General features: G+C 42.4%; 1 protein-coding gene across 1 annotated transcript in view; it reads right to left on the reverse strand.

The window, feature by feature from the left end:
- AKAP10 (A-kinase anchoring protein 10) overlaps nucleotides 1-14,532 on the reverse strand; it is a gene marked incomplete in the record, with an annotated part of 1,224,755 nt that extends 1,210,223 nt beyond the window's left edge. The window contains 1 exon segment of the mRNA XM_044054325.1: nucleotides 14,217-14,532. Within this exon segment, the coding sequence (XP_043910260.1) occupies nucleotides 14,217-14,238 (22 nt within the window).
- Nucleotides 14,533-15,572: the final 1,040 nt, after the last annotated feature.

Genomic DNA, 15,572 nt, shown 5'->3' on the forward strand with positions numbered 1-15,572 from the left:
TTCTTGCTGGTTGGGTCCGGAGCCAATCCTCGGCTCCGACTCGGCCATCTTCAAAAGCTCGAGAGCTGCATACTGGCTCGAGACCACCCCATATCCCATGATGCCTGGCGCTAGATACCCATATCTCGTTTGGCAAGTCTAACTGCAGACATAATAAGGAAAGGATCCTATCCTGGAATATATAAAACCTCCAGAGAGGCTACTAGACAGAAATGAATAGCTAGAGAAGACTCAGCCAGTGAAAAACCATAAGAAACTCTTCTCGGTCTACAAGGATAGGGGGATGGAGGGTGGGACGCAATAAAGAAGGCGAGAAGAAGACAACTAACATGGAACGTTATGGTAGGTACATAACTTCTTTATGTTAAGTTGTTTATCTCGCCTTCATTCTTGCTGGTTGGGACAGCGTCCCTAGCACCTAAAATCCTGGGTGGCTCATCGGAACAAACTCTTCAGAACAGTGGAACCAAAATCTGCTCTGTTTCTGGAAACCACATCCAACTTATAATGCGAAATAAAAGTATGTGGGTTGGTCCACATAGCCGCAGCACATATAGATTCCATGGGCAGCCTATCCTGAAAGGCCACAGAAGTGGCTAAAGCTCTGGTGGAGTGACCTTTTGGTTTAACAGGTAATTCTTTAACCCTCAGTTGATAGATAAATGTGATGATAGAAGTCAACCACCTGAACAAGGTTACTTTTGAGGCTGGAAGACCTTGTTTACCCTCAGCATAAGACAGGAAATGTTGATCCGATTTCCTGATATCCTTAGTTCTATACAAATAAAAGCGTAGTTGCCTGTGAACATCTAACTGATGCAATTTATATTCCGCCCTGTTGGAGTGGTTGGGAAAAAACACAGGAAGGTCTATGGACTGATTCAAGTTATTTTCTGAAGAGACCTTAGGAAGGAAGGAAGGATTAGTCCTGAGAGCAACCCTATCATTGTGGAACACTAGGTACGGAGGACGGGTACAAAGAGCCCGAAGTTCCGAAACTCTTCTGGCTGAAGTAATGGCTACCAGAAAAAGAGTTTTCCAAGATAAAAACTTCAAGGAACAAGATGCTGCAGGTTCGAAGGGAGGCAATATTAGAGAAGCTAAAATCAAATTTAGATCCCACGGAGATGGAGGCTCTCTCACTGGAGGCCTGAGCAGAGTGGTCCCTTTGAGAAAGGCTTTACATAGCTTATGCGACATGATATTATTTCCCGACAGGCCAATGTGAAAATTTGAAATTGCAGCTAACTGAACTCTAATTGTAGTGGAAGCGGACCCAGAATGAAAGAGTTCCGCAAGAAATTCCAAAATGTGGTGTATAGGGGCTGAAAAGGGGTCTATACTCTTAGTCTCTGCCCAGGAAGAAAAACGTTTCCACTTACTAGCGTAAGTTTTTCTGGTGGTAGACTTGTGCGATGATAAAATAATTTTGCGCACAGAGGGAGAGATATCTGGACACCTGGCTAAGGTTGGAAGTGGAGCAACCAAGCAGTGAGCTGGAGAGATTGCAGGGATTGGTGCAGCCTGCCCGATTGATGGATCAGAAGGTCTGGAACTAGGTCCAGAGTCCAAGGCTGCTCGAGAAGATGATGATGCAGGAACGGAAACCATATTTGTCGAGGCCAGTAAGGAGCAATGAGGATCATTTTGCTGCCCAAAACGGTAGCTTTCTGTATTAGTTTCGGAATAAGTGGAAACGGAGGGAATGCATAAAGAAGTCCCTGAGGCCAATCATGGATTAGAGAGTCTCTGGGGGACTGTCCAGGAAGTGGAAGGAGAGAGAAGAAGTTGTTGCACTTGCTGTTGAAGGGGGTGGCAAAAGGGCCGCAGAAAGGCTGGCCCCATTTGCAGAATATTTGGTCCGCAACTATTTGATTCAGAGACCACTCGTGAGGCATGAGAATTGCTCTGCTCAGCCTATCTGCTATGATGTTGGACTTCCCAGGGATGTGCATTGCGATCAGAAACTGCTGGGAAGAGATCGCCCACTGCCAGAGTCTGAGTGCTTCTCGACATAGGGGGTAGGACTTGGTTCTGCCCTGCTTGTTGATGTACCACACTACCAACATATTGTCCGTTTGAATTATGATGGTCCCAGTAGGAAGAGAGTCCTGAAGAGCTTGCAATGCTAAAAGCACAGCCCTCATCTCCAAGACATTTATATGCAGGTGGTACTCGTGAGGTTGCCAGGTGGCTTGGACTGTCCTGCCCTGATAATGCCCCCCCCACCCGATCAGGGAAGCGTCCGTGGTAACCATAGCAACTGGGGGGGGTACAAATGGTCTGCCCAGGGGCACTGATGTGGAGACCATCCACCATGCAAGGTGCTTTTTGCATGCTTCTGTGATCATAATCGTGTGAGACATGGGAAGCTGCTGGAAGGACCACTGGATGAAAAGCAGCCACTGGAGAATCCTCATATGAAAACGAGCTAAAGGAACAAATATGATCGCTGCTGCCATGAGACCCAGAGTTTGGAGGAAGAACCTGGCTTGAATTCTTTTGCATGCTAATAAGACCTGTACATGTTGACGAATCACTAATACCCTTGTCTGGTGGAAGGCTCGCTGACATGTCTTTTGTATTTAGATTGGCGCCTATAAAGGTGATAGACTGACAGGGCGACAATGCAGACTTTTTGAAATTTATTGAGATACTTAGTCTGGAGCAAGTCTCTATAGTGTAGTCTCTGGCTCGCAGAAGGTGATGCCTGGTAGCAGTAAGGAGCCAGTCATCTAGATAAGGAAACACCTGGAATCCTTGCCATCTCAGGTGAGCGGTAACTACTGCCATACATTTGGTGAACACCCTGGGGGCTGTGGTGAGACCAAAGCACAGAGCTCTGAACTGGTAATGGCTGGCTCCCAGCGGGAAGCAAATGAATCTTCTGGAGCGTCTGTCCATTTTGACATGGTAGTACGCATCCTGAAGATCTATACAGCACATCTAATTGTCCTGACCCAGAAAGGACATAATGGACTGTAGCGTGACCATCCGAAACTTCGTTCTTTGTACAGACCTGTTCAGTCTGCTGAGATCCAGAATGGGTCTCCAGTCCCCTGTCTTTCTTGGTGCCAAAAAAAACCTTGAGTAAATTCCAGATCCTTGCTGGTCTGCTGGGACTTGCTGGATGGCCCTTTTTCTTAGCAGTTCTGAAATTTCTTGTACTGCTTGATCCCTTAGATTGGGTGGAACATCTGGAAGGGACTTGTTTAACACTACGGGAGTGCGAACAAAGGGTATTCTGTAGCCTCCGGATATAACCGACTGTACCCATTTGTCTTGTGTTATGTCTTGCCAGGCTCTTAGGTACATCGATAATCTTCCCCCGACTGCCTCCAGAGGTGGGCAGTCGGGCAACTCTTCAGGGATGCTGGAAGGGCTTCTCAGAGAAGGATTCTCTGCTGCCCTGGTTTTGCAACCCCCCTTTGCCACGAGGGTGGCGTCTATTATTGTTCCCTCCTCTGCTCCTGGATGGGAACTCACCACATGTGTCCGGCAAGGCTCCCTGGGATTTCCGGAACCACATCTTTCCACTCTTCTGACCCTTGGGATATGGTCTGGAAGGAGTGGAAAAACGGACTCCCACGGCAGAGAGAGTCTTGCCTTCCTGTTCACACCTGGTAAAGGTGTCCTTCACCTGTGATCCAAAAAGAGAAGAACCATCAAAAGGGGTGTTGGTGAAAGACGCTCTGAAAGGTTCCGCAAGGTTACATAGCCGCACCCAAGCATGTCTCCTTAGAGCAACACCTGTGCCTGCGGCTCTACTTGCACTATCGGCTGCATAAGAAATGAGCCTCATGGAGGAGTTCACCACTGAATTAAGAGTCGCCAGCTGGGAGGCTGCCTTAGCCTGGGCCCCCTCAGCTGATGGATCTTGGGGGGTATCTCCAAGCTCTTTAAGGAGATCCCTTTGAAGGCGGGTAAAGTGGCACAAATAAATCAGAGACCTCATAGAAAATGTTGCTGAAGAGAACATCCGCTTCCCATATCTGTCCATCGTCCTGGACTCCTTGTTAGGGGGACGGACAGATGTAGAAGTTTCAGCCAACTCCAGGCCAACAGGGATACCTTTGGTCAAAAACTGTTTATCCTGTGGTGCAGTTATGAATTTAGCGGGTCTTCTGGGGGTCGGTTCCACTGTGTCTGGAGCTGACCACGCCTTCCGAGCCACTGCAGACATCAGTGGGTTGAAAGGAGGAGACACCCAGGAGGTGGAAGGTCGGGATCCAAACGCATCCAGGAATACCGACTCATCCTCGGAGGGGCTTAAGGTGGTCCAGTTCCCCCTCTGCCTAAGCATCTCAAGGATGTCTGAGAAGGAGACATCTTCAGAGGGGGATCTCGGGGACCTTCAGAATCCTCTAAGTCGGTATCTGATGTGACAGACTCAGGGTAGTCAACATGCTTCCTCTTGCATTTCCTCTTACAAGGTGGCTCACTCTGAATGATCAGGGGAGGCCTCAGAAGAGGAAGATACACCCAAGGGGGTGCCCTGGAGCGTTGGTCCCCCACGCTTGGGGTCTGGAGAAGGGGCAGAGGCAGATGCAGGCACCATAGTGGGAGGAGCCGATGGGGATGATCGTGGGGCTGACTCAGGGGCCAGCACACTCCTCATGACCTCGAAGGCATCCCTGCTCGGATGCCGAGAAAGCTCCAGTTCCGAAGAAACCGGAATCCCTCTCCGCACCGAGGGGGATGGCTCCGAAGCCGATGTTGGAGCCAAGCTCACCTGCGCCGAAGCTCCGAGAGGGAGAACGGGGTCGGACAAGGGTCTGATGCCACTCACCCCCTCTGAGCCGACAAGGGAGTCTCGGCACCCAGACCCTTCCAAGGACGGTATCAAGGAAGTGATCGGAGCCGACAAAGGAACCGAAAGAGAAGGTATCGGTGCCGACGGTTCCACGACTCGAACCCCAATGAACTCTGGCTCCGACCTCAAGGGAGGAGTCGGAGGAGAAATAACTGCAGAGATGGACGGAGCAGACACCTGATGAGGGGGGCTGGACAACATTTTTGCTAGGGCCAGCGATTTTAACAGCCTACTGACCACTCTCTCCACGTCATGATCTGATAGTCTTGAGGACTGAGAAGAGTGGGACCGATGACTGTGCTCCGATTGGAGCAGAGGAGACCTCGGAGCCGAGCGTATCGACTCCAGGGACTCCCCGACGGCTCCGAAGAGAGAGTCGGAACAGACTGGGAGACAGGTAAATCGGTTCCGGCCAGAACCGAGGCTGAAGGAACAGCTTCACCCATCGACGGCTCCGAACTGGGGACCGAAGATTTAGGTGGCTTAGAGGCCTTCACGGGCTGAGCCTTAGCCGGTGAATCCTGCTTAAGTAAACCCCATAGGATTAACTTATTTTTACGCTCCTGCAGGACTCTTGGGCTGAAGGCATGGCAAACTGAACAAGAGTCCTGCAGGTGCACGGCACCCAGACAATAGACACAAGAAGTGTGACCATCTGTCAGAGACATCTTCTGACAGCATGAGTCACACTTCTTGAATCCAGACACCTTGGTATCCTTGGACATCCCTGAAAGAAAATAGAATACCAAGGACAATACACAAAAAATAGGATATAACAACCACCACACACACACACACACACTAAAGTTATCACACCCAAAACACAGCAAGAATACTCACAATATTCTACTTACAAGCTAAATAAAACTAACTAGGTAAAAGCTACTTTATATATATATATATATATATATATATATATATAGAGAGAGAGAGAGAAAAGGAAAAGGGTTAGCCTCTAATTTAAACGGCTACCTATGAGAATAAAGTGAAGGGGGGAGGGGAAAACTCTCTAACTAAAACGAGTTTTCTGAAGGGATAGGGGAAGGATCAAGAAAGAATTATAGAATACAACAATTTTATATACATATACATATATATATATATATATATATATAGAGAGAGAGAAAGGTTGTAACTAGTATTAACAATCCACACTGACAAGCCTAATAATTTTTATCAAAACGGATAAAATAATGAAAATATACAACCTGAGCCAGTAAGACAACCTCGCAGCAGAAGCAGCAAACGAGATCTGGGTATCTAGCGCCAGGCATCATGGGATATGGGGTGGCCTCGAGCCAGTATGCAGCTCTGGAGCTTTAGAAGATGGCCAAGTCGGAGGCGAGGATCGGCTCCGGACCCAACCAGCAGGAATGAAGGCAAGATAGACAACTTAACATCAAGGCTTCCTAATAAGAATTATATTAGATCACTCCAAAAAGACATGGATAGGGGGAAGGTGGGAGGAAAGTTGAGGAAGAATGAAAATGGACAACACAGATAAAACGTTATGGTGAGTACACAACTTTTATATCTGATGTTATCATTTCATTAATTCCTTAATGAATGGGACAGTCCCCAGCTACAGTTTCCTTTCTAGGTCCACGATACATTCTTGCCATTGTACATCAGGTTACAATCCTCATTGAACACTTACTACTGCTCCCAAAATGTTCATATACTCCAAATTAGTAGTTTTAGGCAGACTATAAACACATGTGAAAGTAATTCTCATCCCCTGTTGGAAACACCTTACTACCATAATTCTGCCGTTGCTGTCGGTCTTGTTCTCTTTTCTGGCATATTGGACTCCCTCTTGCAATCAGTATTGTTACTACCTTTTTCTTTTGTCCATGATACTTTGCTGAATGTTCATCCTGAAATCCTTTCTTTCTCAAATTCCCATGCTCATTTCTATCAAATGTTTCTCCAGTAATATTGCTACTTGCACCAAACATTTCTTAATATGATTCAATGCTCTCTATTTGTCTATACCTGTAATATAATTTTCCATCCATGTTGATACTAAATATATACTTAGTCTAATAAAATGCTACTACTCCTACATATTGCACATGACAGTTCTTCACATATTTTCCATCTTGTAGTTTACATGTACATACTGCTTGGCAGGTTGATTTTGCATGTACTTACTCCTTCTTGCCTCTGTCTGAACCCATGTCACGTTTTCTCAGACTTTTTGCTGCAATAAATCACTCAAAAAGTGAAACGGATCTTCAAAATCTGCCTCAACCCCTTTCAACTTACAGCAACTACGTTCCATAAAAGGAGCAGTTGCCTGAAAGCAATGGCTATACCTACAGTCATCATCTATTCTGAAGTTCGGGTCTTGCTAAAGTACATGTTACAGCTTGTGGTCTCACTAAAACAGACATCAGTTTTTTACCTTATCTGTATTACCCTCCCAGATGTGCGAAACAACTGACATACTTTCAGTAAACTAACTTTTAACCCTAAGAAAAAGTGTAATGGTCACCCTTAAATAAACTCAACTGTGCATTTAAGGTTGTTGGAAAAACATCTATTTATTTAACTATTCACTTTCCACAGTTTCAAACTTGGTTTATTTTCAATGAACTACATGTCTCTTTCCCTTTAAAAGTTAATTATAATGTTGCTTTACATTTCACTCAACATATCAATTCAAGCACTATCATGGCTTAGAGTTTCGAGCAGTGTGTGTGATGAAACACGTTCTGCAAACAAGGAAACGGCAGCAGAGAGTTTGTTGACGAGTTTGTCAAATGAGTATTCGATGAAAAATTAAGCCAAGAGCAGGTGCATAATACTGACGAGACTGCCTTGTATTGGTGATGCACTCCAAGGAGAGTACTAACAGTTGATGTAGACTCGCCGACAGGTTTTAATGGCAGCTAAAGATCGTGAGACTGTGCTTGGCTGCTCTAATGCTGCAGGGGCACACAGGCATAAGTTACTGGTCACTGGCAAAAGTTCACGTCCCAGGGCGTTCAAATGTATGAAGCAATACCCTGTAATTTACCAAGCTAACAAAAAAGGACGGATTACAACTAGTATCACACTAGAATAGTTTAAAAACTATTTTGTACCAGAAGCACGACAACACTGTGAATCTGCTGGAATAGACCACAACTGTAAGACCATGTTTATTTTAGACAACGGCTCATCACACCCAAAGGCAGACCTTCTGGTTAAAAATAATGTTTCAGGTATCTACCTACCACCTAACTTTGTTTGTGTTTTACGGCTTTTCTCGGTTAAGGGTCGCCACAGCGGAACTCCGGTCCGCTAATAAATGGCAGTTAATTTTTTATGTACCAGCTTGCCAGGCCTGACGCAGAACGTTCAATGAAGGTACGCCCATTCACGCATGTCTCCATGCAGAAGACGCTTTAGCTGAGAATCGAACCGGGCAGCGTCTTACTGTGAGGCGACAACGCTATCGCGGCACCACCACCGCAATTCAATTTGTGGACAATGGCATATAACAGTATTGTTCCCTGTTTATGAGGCACCTACTAAGTGCAATGATGACAGAGATTGTCTTGCTGATGCTTGGTGGTCTATAGAGCCATCCACATTGAAGAATGGTTGGCATAAATTATGGCCAGGTTTAATGTCCGAGTCCTAGTGAAGAGACTGAAAATGACTTTTCAGGCTTTAGGGTTTCCAAGGAAAAACAAATAATACACGAACTACTTTCTTTTGCACAAGAGCTAACTAATCCTGTAGCCAAAGATCTTCCATCAAGGTTGGATGACGACAACGTTGAAGATTGGATGCATGTAGATTTGGATGAGCTCATTATACTGACTCGGAAATTGTGCAGATGAGTGCACATCCAGAAAACGAAGATTGTGGAGAAGAAAGCAGTGATGAAGTTAAGGAAGTTGTAGAAGAGGCTTTCTATCAACAGGCTAATTGACTTGACAAGTGAATTACTGATAGATTTAGACTAGAGCAACGAAGTTTTACTGCTGAGCAAGAAATAATGAGCATTTACATGCTGCAGGATAAGCTAATCAGAGAGAGACCAAAATATATGAAACCACTTACCCTGCAAGATATTTTCAAAAAAATTACTAGGAAACATGCAACAGAGGAGAAGGGCAAACACTTCAAAATCCAGTGCCATACTTCTGCTCACCCATATGTGCTGGGTAAAGGCAAGGTAGGATGAAGTGGTTAGCTATTGTTTACCTCTACCCTTTATGTACTATACTGTACATATATTACCTGTGCCTGTACAGTACATTATGTTATTAAAATTTCATCTGCTTTTTTCATTAAATGTTTCCATTTCTTTATTAACCAACCTGTACTGATTTACATGATATTTTAAAGTTATGATATGGTGTTTAGCTACCGCTTAGAGGTGATCCTTCATTGACTTGGCATTTTCACTAATCTGGCACTCCTCGGGTCCTACTGGTGCCAGATTAGTGAATGCCTACACCATTCCAGCAGCCCAAGATCACAATACATTAATCAACATGCTTCTTTCGAACCATTCCCATACAGTTACAGTATAAAACCTGAATACATTACAGTTAAGTACTTTCTTACTTTTATACCACTAGCATACACAACAGTAACTGATACCCCCTCCCCACACACATTTCACATTTAAAATACCTCTGACAGCATACCATACCAGACTTTTTTACAATATAACTTGCATCATGAGACTGTATACAAATATTAATAATATTAATAATAAAAGCTATTTTACTTGCAGTTACGTTTTCAGCCCATTTAATCACCTAAACATTAATGACATAAGGTGGGGATTATATTTTAAAGTTCTCCCACCAGTTTAATACAGTAAAACTTCCAGTCTTTTTCAGACACTTTTTCTTGCAGAACCACAGCTCAAGTGTTTAAATCTCATCCAGTCGGACTGATGCTCTGGAATTCTTCCAAATAGTCACCAATTTCATATTGCTGCTGATCTTCCTTTTGATCATCTTGACATACCAAAACAGGTCTCTTCTTCATGTCCATGGTATTCCTAATTCTTTTAGTCGGCTTTTGGACTTTTTTTCTGTCACTCGTGTATTTTCTTTTTGAAAAGGTTTACTGAATTTCTTACTGTCAGAAACCTAAGAGGCAGAGGCCCCTTCAGCTAAACTTTTTCATTCTTTTTAAAATTACCTCCTTAGTCTTTTCTGTATACAGAAATGTCTTTGTTCCTCCAGGAAAAAAATATTCTGAAGACAGCATAATATAGCACCCCGAATCTCACACCTGGATCTCAACATCCCCTAATTGCCAGGATAAATGTATTTCTCTTCTGCGCAGTGTACAGCAAATTACCACTTCCTACAAACAGTCTGGTGGCCCCATATGTCAATACTTTTCCCTTCTGCCACAGTCTTTTCTGCTGGTGTGACTGCATATTTACTAATGTAGGTCTTAGCTGCCTTCTTATAGCTAGATAAGAAATATGCAAACTATATGTCCTCAGTTAACAAATCTTGCTGTGGGACACCAGTGCAGTTTCTCTAGTCTAGCAAGAAACATCCCAATTCTTACCTTAGTGCTCTGCTTTTTAGACAGTTCCTTTTGAAAAGCCTCATTTTCAGTCTTTTCTTCATTTCATCTTAGAATTTCTGCAAATGTTATTACTTCATCTAAATAGCGGTTTAAACCATCTTCTATTGATTTCAGCCTTTTGTCATTTGGCATGTACGTGGAATTACTTAAATTGATTGTACATGTTGACATAAATGGTATTCAATGTCAAAACATCAACACTATACTACACATGCTCCGAGAATTAATGTTGGCTCATGTAAAACTTAAAAAAACAAAGAAAGCATCATTGCCCCCCACACCACACCACCCTGCTAATTATATATGTTAACTCTGAGATCACACAATCCTGGAGGGAAAGGGTCTATTCTCCTACCTGCGGATAGCTGATCTTGCACGCCTGTTGACCATTTTTTCGTCAACCAAACTGTGGCCATTAAACAGATGTCAACCAAAGTACCATTCAACAAAGTTACCAGGACCCATATAATACCTCCGGTATCGCACTTAAACATCTCAGTGTATTTCATTATTTTTTCCTATTAATTATAGGAAGCCATCTCCTGTACTAGAACTGAACCTTAAACTACTTTTTACTGAATGACTGTAAGGTCCTTCCCAGCCACATTTTTTTCACCTTTGTTTGTTGATCTTCTCTTACTTTCTCCAAATGTCTTATTTGCAGGCATCCATGCAACAAAATGAATATCACCAAAACTGATAAGGTGTGAAAAAGAGTCACGATAGTTATCAGCTTTCACATTATGAGTGCTCTAATCAACATGCTGCTGAGTGTACAGACATCTTGGGAGTCCCCCTAAGGGCACTGTTACTTAAAGTTTTACAATTAAAGAGCCCTTGAGTTGACGAGGCCTACCTTTGGGTTAGCCGCAAGAGAAAATTTGTTCAGTAAAACTGCTCCCACATCCTGAAATAGGTTACCCATTCTGTCAGAAATTAAAATAACTGCAGTTTCAAAAAGTAGCTATCTGATCATTTAAATATTAAGTGTTAAATGTGATGGAGGACATTGTTGCACCTACTCTAACAACATTGTAACAGCTCTTCTGCAGCTAAACAGTTTTTTATCTATTCCTTGGCATTCAAATATTCTCACTGTATCAAGGTTTAAGCATTTTAACTTCTTACTCTACCTAGTAATTTTAGCAATCGATGTGTATGTCAAGAAAATTACTTATTTATTTGACATTTGTTAATTAGGTTGGTCCGACTGATCAGTGGAAACCTGAGGAGAAAAGCTCCAGGATATTACTTTCAAATATTCATAAAACATAGAGAAATGTATTAAAAGTTATACAACATAGTAAAAACACCAAAGTAAAACATGGATTATGCCAAAAAGTTAAATACGTAAATAGAAAGAGGTCAATGAAAAAGAATCTGGAAATTTCAAATAAGCACAATAAGTATTTACAGATGAGGCATGGAATGTACAATTTCAAGGCAGAGTGGCATCAAAGTACTATAAGAGTGTCAGTAACTACAAAAAACAGATGAACTAGGTAACATTATTACTTAGTTATAGTGGATAAATAGAAGTCACATTATAGCTGCCTAAAATTGTGAGAAAGGTAGAGTCAAAGAAAAAAGTAGCCCTCAAGTTATTAGAGAGGAAGAGAAGTGAGACGAAGGAAGAGAGAAAAGGTTGGAGAGATGGAAGAATGAATGTAGGCTCCTAGCATGTGCAGATCCATAAACATAAGAAATAAAGTTTTAGTTGCTTTTTGAATTGATTTGTATTTGGGATGTTTCTAACAGAGTTAGGACGTTTTTTTCAGGCTAAAGAAACATTTCAGTTACAAAGAAGTTTACTCGTGTTTTTGTTGGGTTAATATATGTCAAGGAGTTGTTTGTCAGAGCTTCTAAGAGATCTAGTGGGGGTGTAAAAGGAAACAAGGGAGGAGAGGGAGGGGCAGGCAGTAGGTTTATGTAGGATGGAGTGTATGGCTTGTAGTTGTGAGATAATAAGTTGATGGGGAAATTCTGGCTATTGAAGTTTTTTAGTGCAATGCAATGGTGTGACTTACAGGTTTGGTTTGTTGCAAATCTGGTGATTTTATTGCATGTTTGCTAGAGCTGGGAGATTAATGTGGATTGTAAGTTTGTTAGGATGGGAACAGCATAGAGAAGGCATGGTAGGAGGAAAGCCCCAGCTAGGGATAGTTTGGTGTCTGATGTAAGAAATTTTTTGTTTTGAATAAATCTTTGTTTCCAGAGAACAAATCATTTGTAATTTATAATTATGCAATAAGTAATGTCTCTAAATTCAGATATGTTCCTCATTTAAAATATTAAATACTTGTATGCTAAGTAAAAATATATGCAATTGTGTCTCTAGCCTGGGCTGGAGCTGATATGGCCTTTGGACAAACCTACCTACCTACCTACTTACTTAAAAATTAATAAGAAAATAACAAACAAAACCACGTCAGAAAGGCAGCACCCATCAGGCCATTCTGAAGTAGAAAAAATTACTACATTAACCACTTAAAGTGATTTAGGGATACTAGAGCTGCTCAGAAAATTAAAATGTTGAGCTTTTTTTCAGTTTTCAACGCCTGATCCCACTAATTTTACTAAAACAGAAAACTCTAGCATCCAGTACTTCAGCAGAAAGTAATTATTACTCAGTAACTCTGTTGCTCTGTAGTGGAAAAGCAAATGAGGCGACTGGAATATATTTTATTGGCCAAGACAGACGTGGTAAAGTCAGAAATCAAACTGGAACTGTACTTTAACACTACATGCAAAACAACATGCAAACGAGCTAAACAAATAAGATCTTACATGTCAGCCATTTGTTAACAATTCAGAAAAAGCTCACCCTGTATACAAAAAGGTTTATGACACAGCAAACTTGATAACAATAAATCAAGTTTACTTCAGACAATAATACTGAAATGGAATTACAAGTCCTTATAGTGGCTTACAATAAATTAAACAAAATACAGATTTAAAAACTGTACGTCTTTACATAAAGGTCTTTAAAAAGTGATATATGCAGTACTGTGCTTAAAGCAACTCAACGCAGTCTAAAACTGACATTCTCACATTTCTGGCTACATAAAAGCACTTCTCATTTGTCCAGCCTAGCAAAAATAATACCCCTTGCAATATAAACTTAAGGCGAATTCACAGAGGTAAGAACATGCATAATAAAGTCCAACTCTGTAACAAATCCAGACCTCTAGAGGGAATCATTAATGGCCCAGTTTTGCCTTGTGGTAAACTTAATCATAATCTGATCAATTTTAGATGACAGTCTTCAAACAACATGATATACCACCTGAAGCTATGTTTGGAAAGACACAACCGATACAAAGTTGTGCCCTAGATTTAAGAGAAACATTCAAATAACTGCATGACTTGCTTTTAGTTGGCCCTTACACGTATGAGCCAGGATGCTATGGTATGCATCTACCCTAAATTATTTTACACGGGAAGACACTTCAGAACTGATCAGCTATGACAATGGAACAGCTGTTCAGATACATTCGGGTCATGATTATCAAGGACTTACCCATTACCCTACAGATATAAATGCAATAAAGCAGAGTAAAAAAATCAAGGGGCACACACGTTAAAACTGCAAAATGTGCGTATTAGCGGGAAACATACGGAAATCTGCTTCTTGCAAATTAATCTCTTGGTACCAATCATGCCCCTGCTGCCGGTATGACTTTTCTGCCACTGACAACTCGTCTATGACTTCCACCCTCAGCAATAAGGGTGATCAGACTATAGACCAGCGGTTGGACCCAACAGGTCTGGGATCAGTGTTGCTTAGCGACCGCTACCCGGCAGCTGTCAGCACCCACTAAGGTGCACCCCGCACGCGTTGTCTTACCTTTCTTCTTGAAAAATGACATGGTGGTGCAGCCACTGACAGGCGGGCGCCCTCAGTTCATTTGTTGCAGGCCGGCTTGCGGCCCCGACTTTCTTCATTCATGGAATCAAAAGATGGTGTGTTAAACTTTCTATGAAAATGGCTGGTAGGAGAAACTTATTATTCCTTAGTTTGCTTGTTTTTTTTTTTTACATTGCAATGCACCACTCACACTTCCTTCTTTATCGTCCTGAGAACCAGGCAACCATGTCTGTCAAGTGAACTTGTTTCCGGTTCCGCGCTGCATTATGGGCAATAGGAAACTGTTTCTTTGGATGCTGAAAATGAATTTCGTTACTGTTGTGGTTGTCTGCGAAAGGTTGCCTGATTATGTTTGGATGTTGAAAAGCTGACTTTGAATGCACTGCGCTGATTTAAGTTACTCTTGTGCACTACGGTTCCTGAACAGTTATTCAGTTTGGAATCTGGCGGGGTGCTAGACTCTAAAAGTGAAAGGGTGGTAGCATTGGTGTCTAACAGCAGTTGATTCTCCATCTGGGTTTAGGGTTGCCACCTTTTCAAATGCCCAAAGTGGGACATTTTTTGTAGAAACGTGCAATTTTGCAGGACAGACATACCCACGGGGAGTGCAAAGGACAGAACTTCACTGTTTTTGTCCAAATAAAAGCTTTTTCTTGTAGCATAGGAGTTGCTTATGCTATTTTATATAATATTTAGATGTTTCAGATATAAAAATAACTGTTTTAAGCAACTATTAAAGGAAACTTAGTAAATATTTTTTTGGCTTAAAATTTCAGGACATTTGACATTTTTTAGATTTTCTCCCTTAACTTCAGAACTACCCAGTTGGGAACTGGGTTAACGGAATTGACTGAAACTACAACTTGCTAATATGACTAAGACATAAGTGCTCGCACTTCGTTCCGTTAAGTCATATAGCTGGTGTGACTACTAAGTTCTCATAGCCAGCTTTAGACACCAGTGAACCCTGAGGTCGCTGGGGGTCCCCAAACACACCAAGATGTCCTTCAAGGATGCATCTGCAGTCCTAACACCATAATAGATTCCCCCAGCTAGCTACAAGATGGGCAAATACCCTAGGAGTACCACAGAGGGGAAGGAGGGTGGGTAATCCTGACTGCAGATGCATACCTCTCGGACATCTACATTTATGGTAGGTACAAAACTGTACTATGTCCTTCAAGGATGCATCTGCAGTCCTAACAAATGGGTAGAATACCATAGCCAAACTGGGGGAGGAGGCACTAACAAGGTTATGGTGTAGTTAAGATCCCTTGCAAAACAGCAGTGGCAAAACCTGCTCGGGATCTGGAGTATAAGGGTAGATTATAATGC

Source organism: Protopterus annectens, chromosome 13.part0 (assembly GCF_019279795.1).
Source record: "Protopterus annectens isolate FY-2018-M chromosome 13.part0, PAN1.0, whole genome shotgun sequence".
In the NCBI taxonomy this organism is placed as follows: domain Eukaryota; kingdom Metazoa; phylum Chordata; order Ceratodontiformes; family Protopteridae; genus Protopterus; species Protopterus annectens.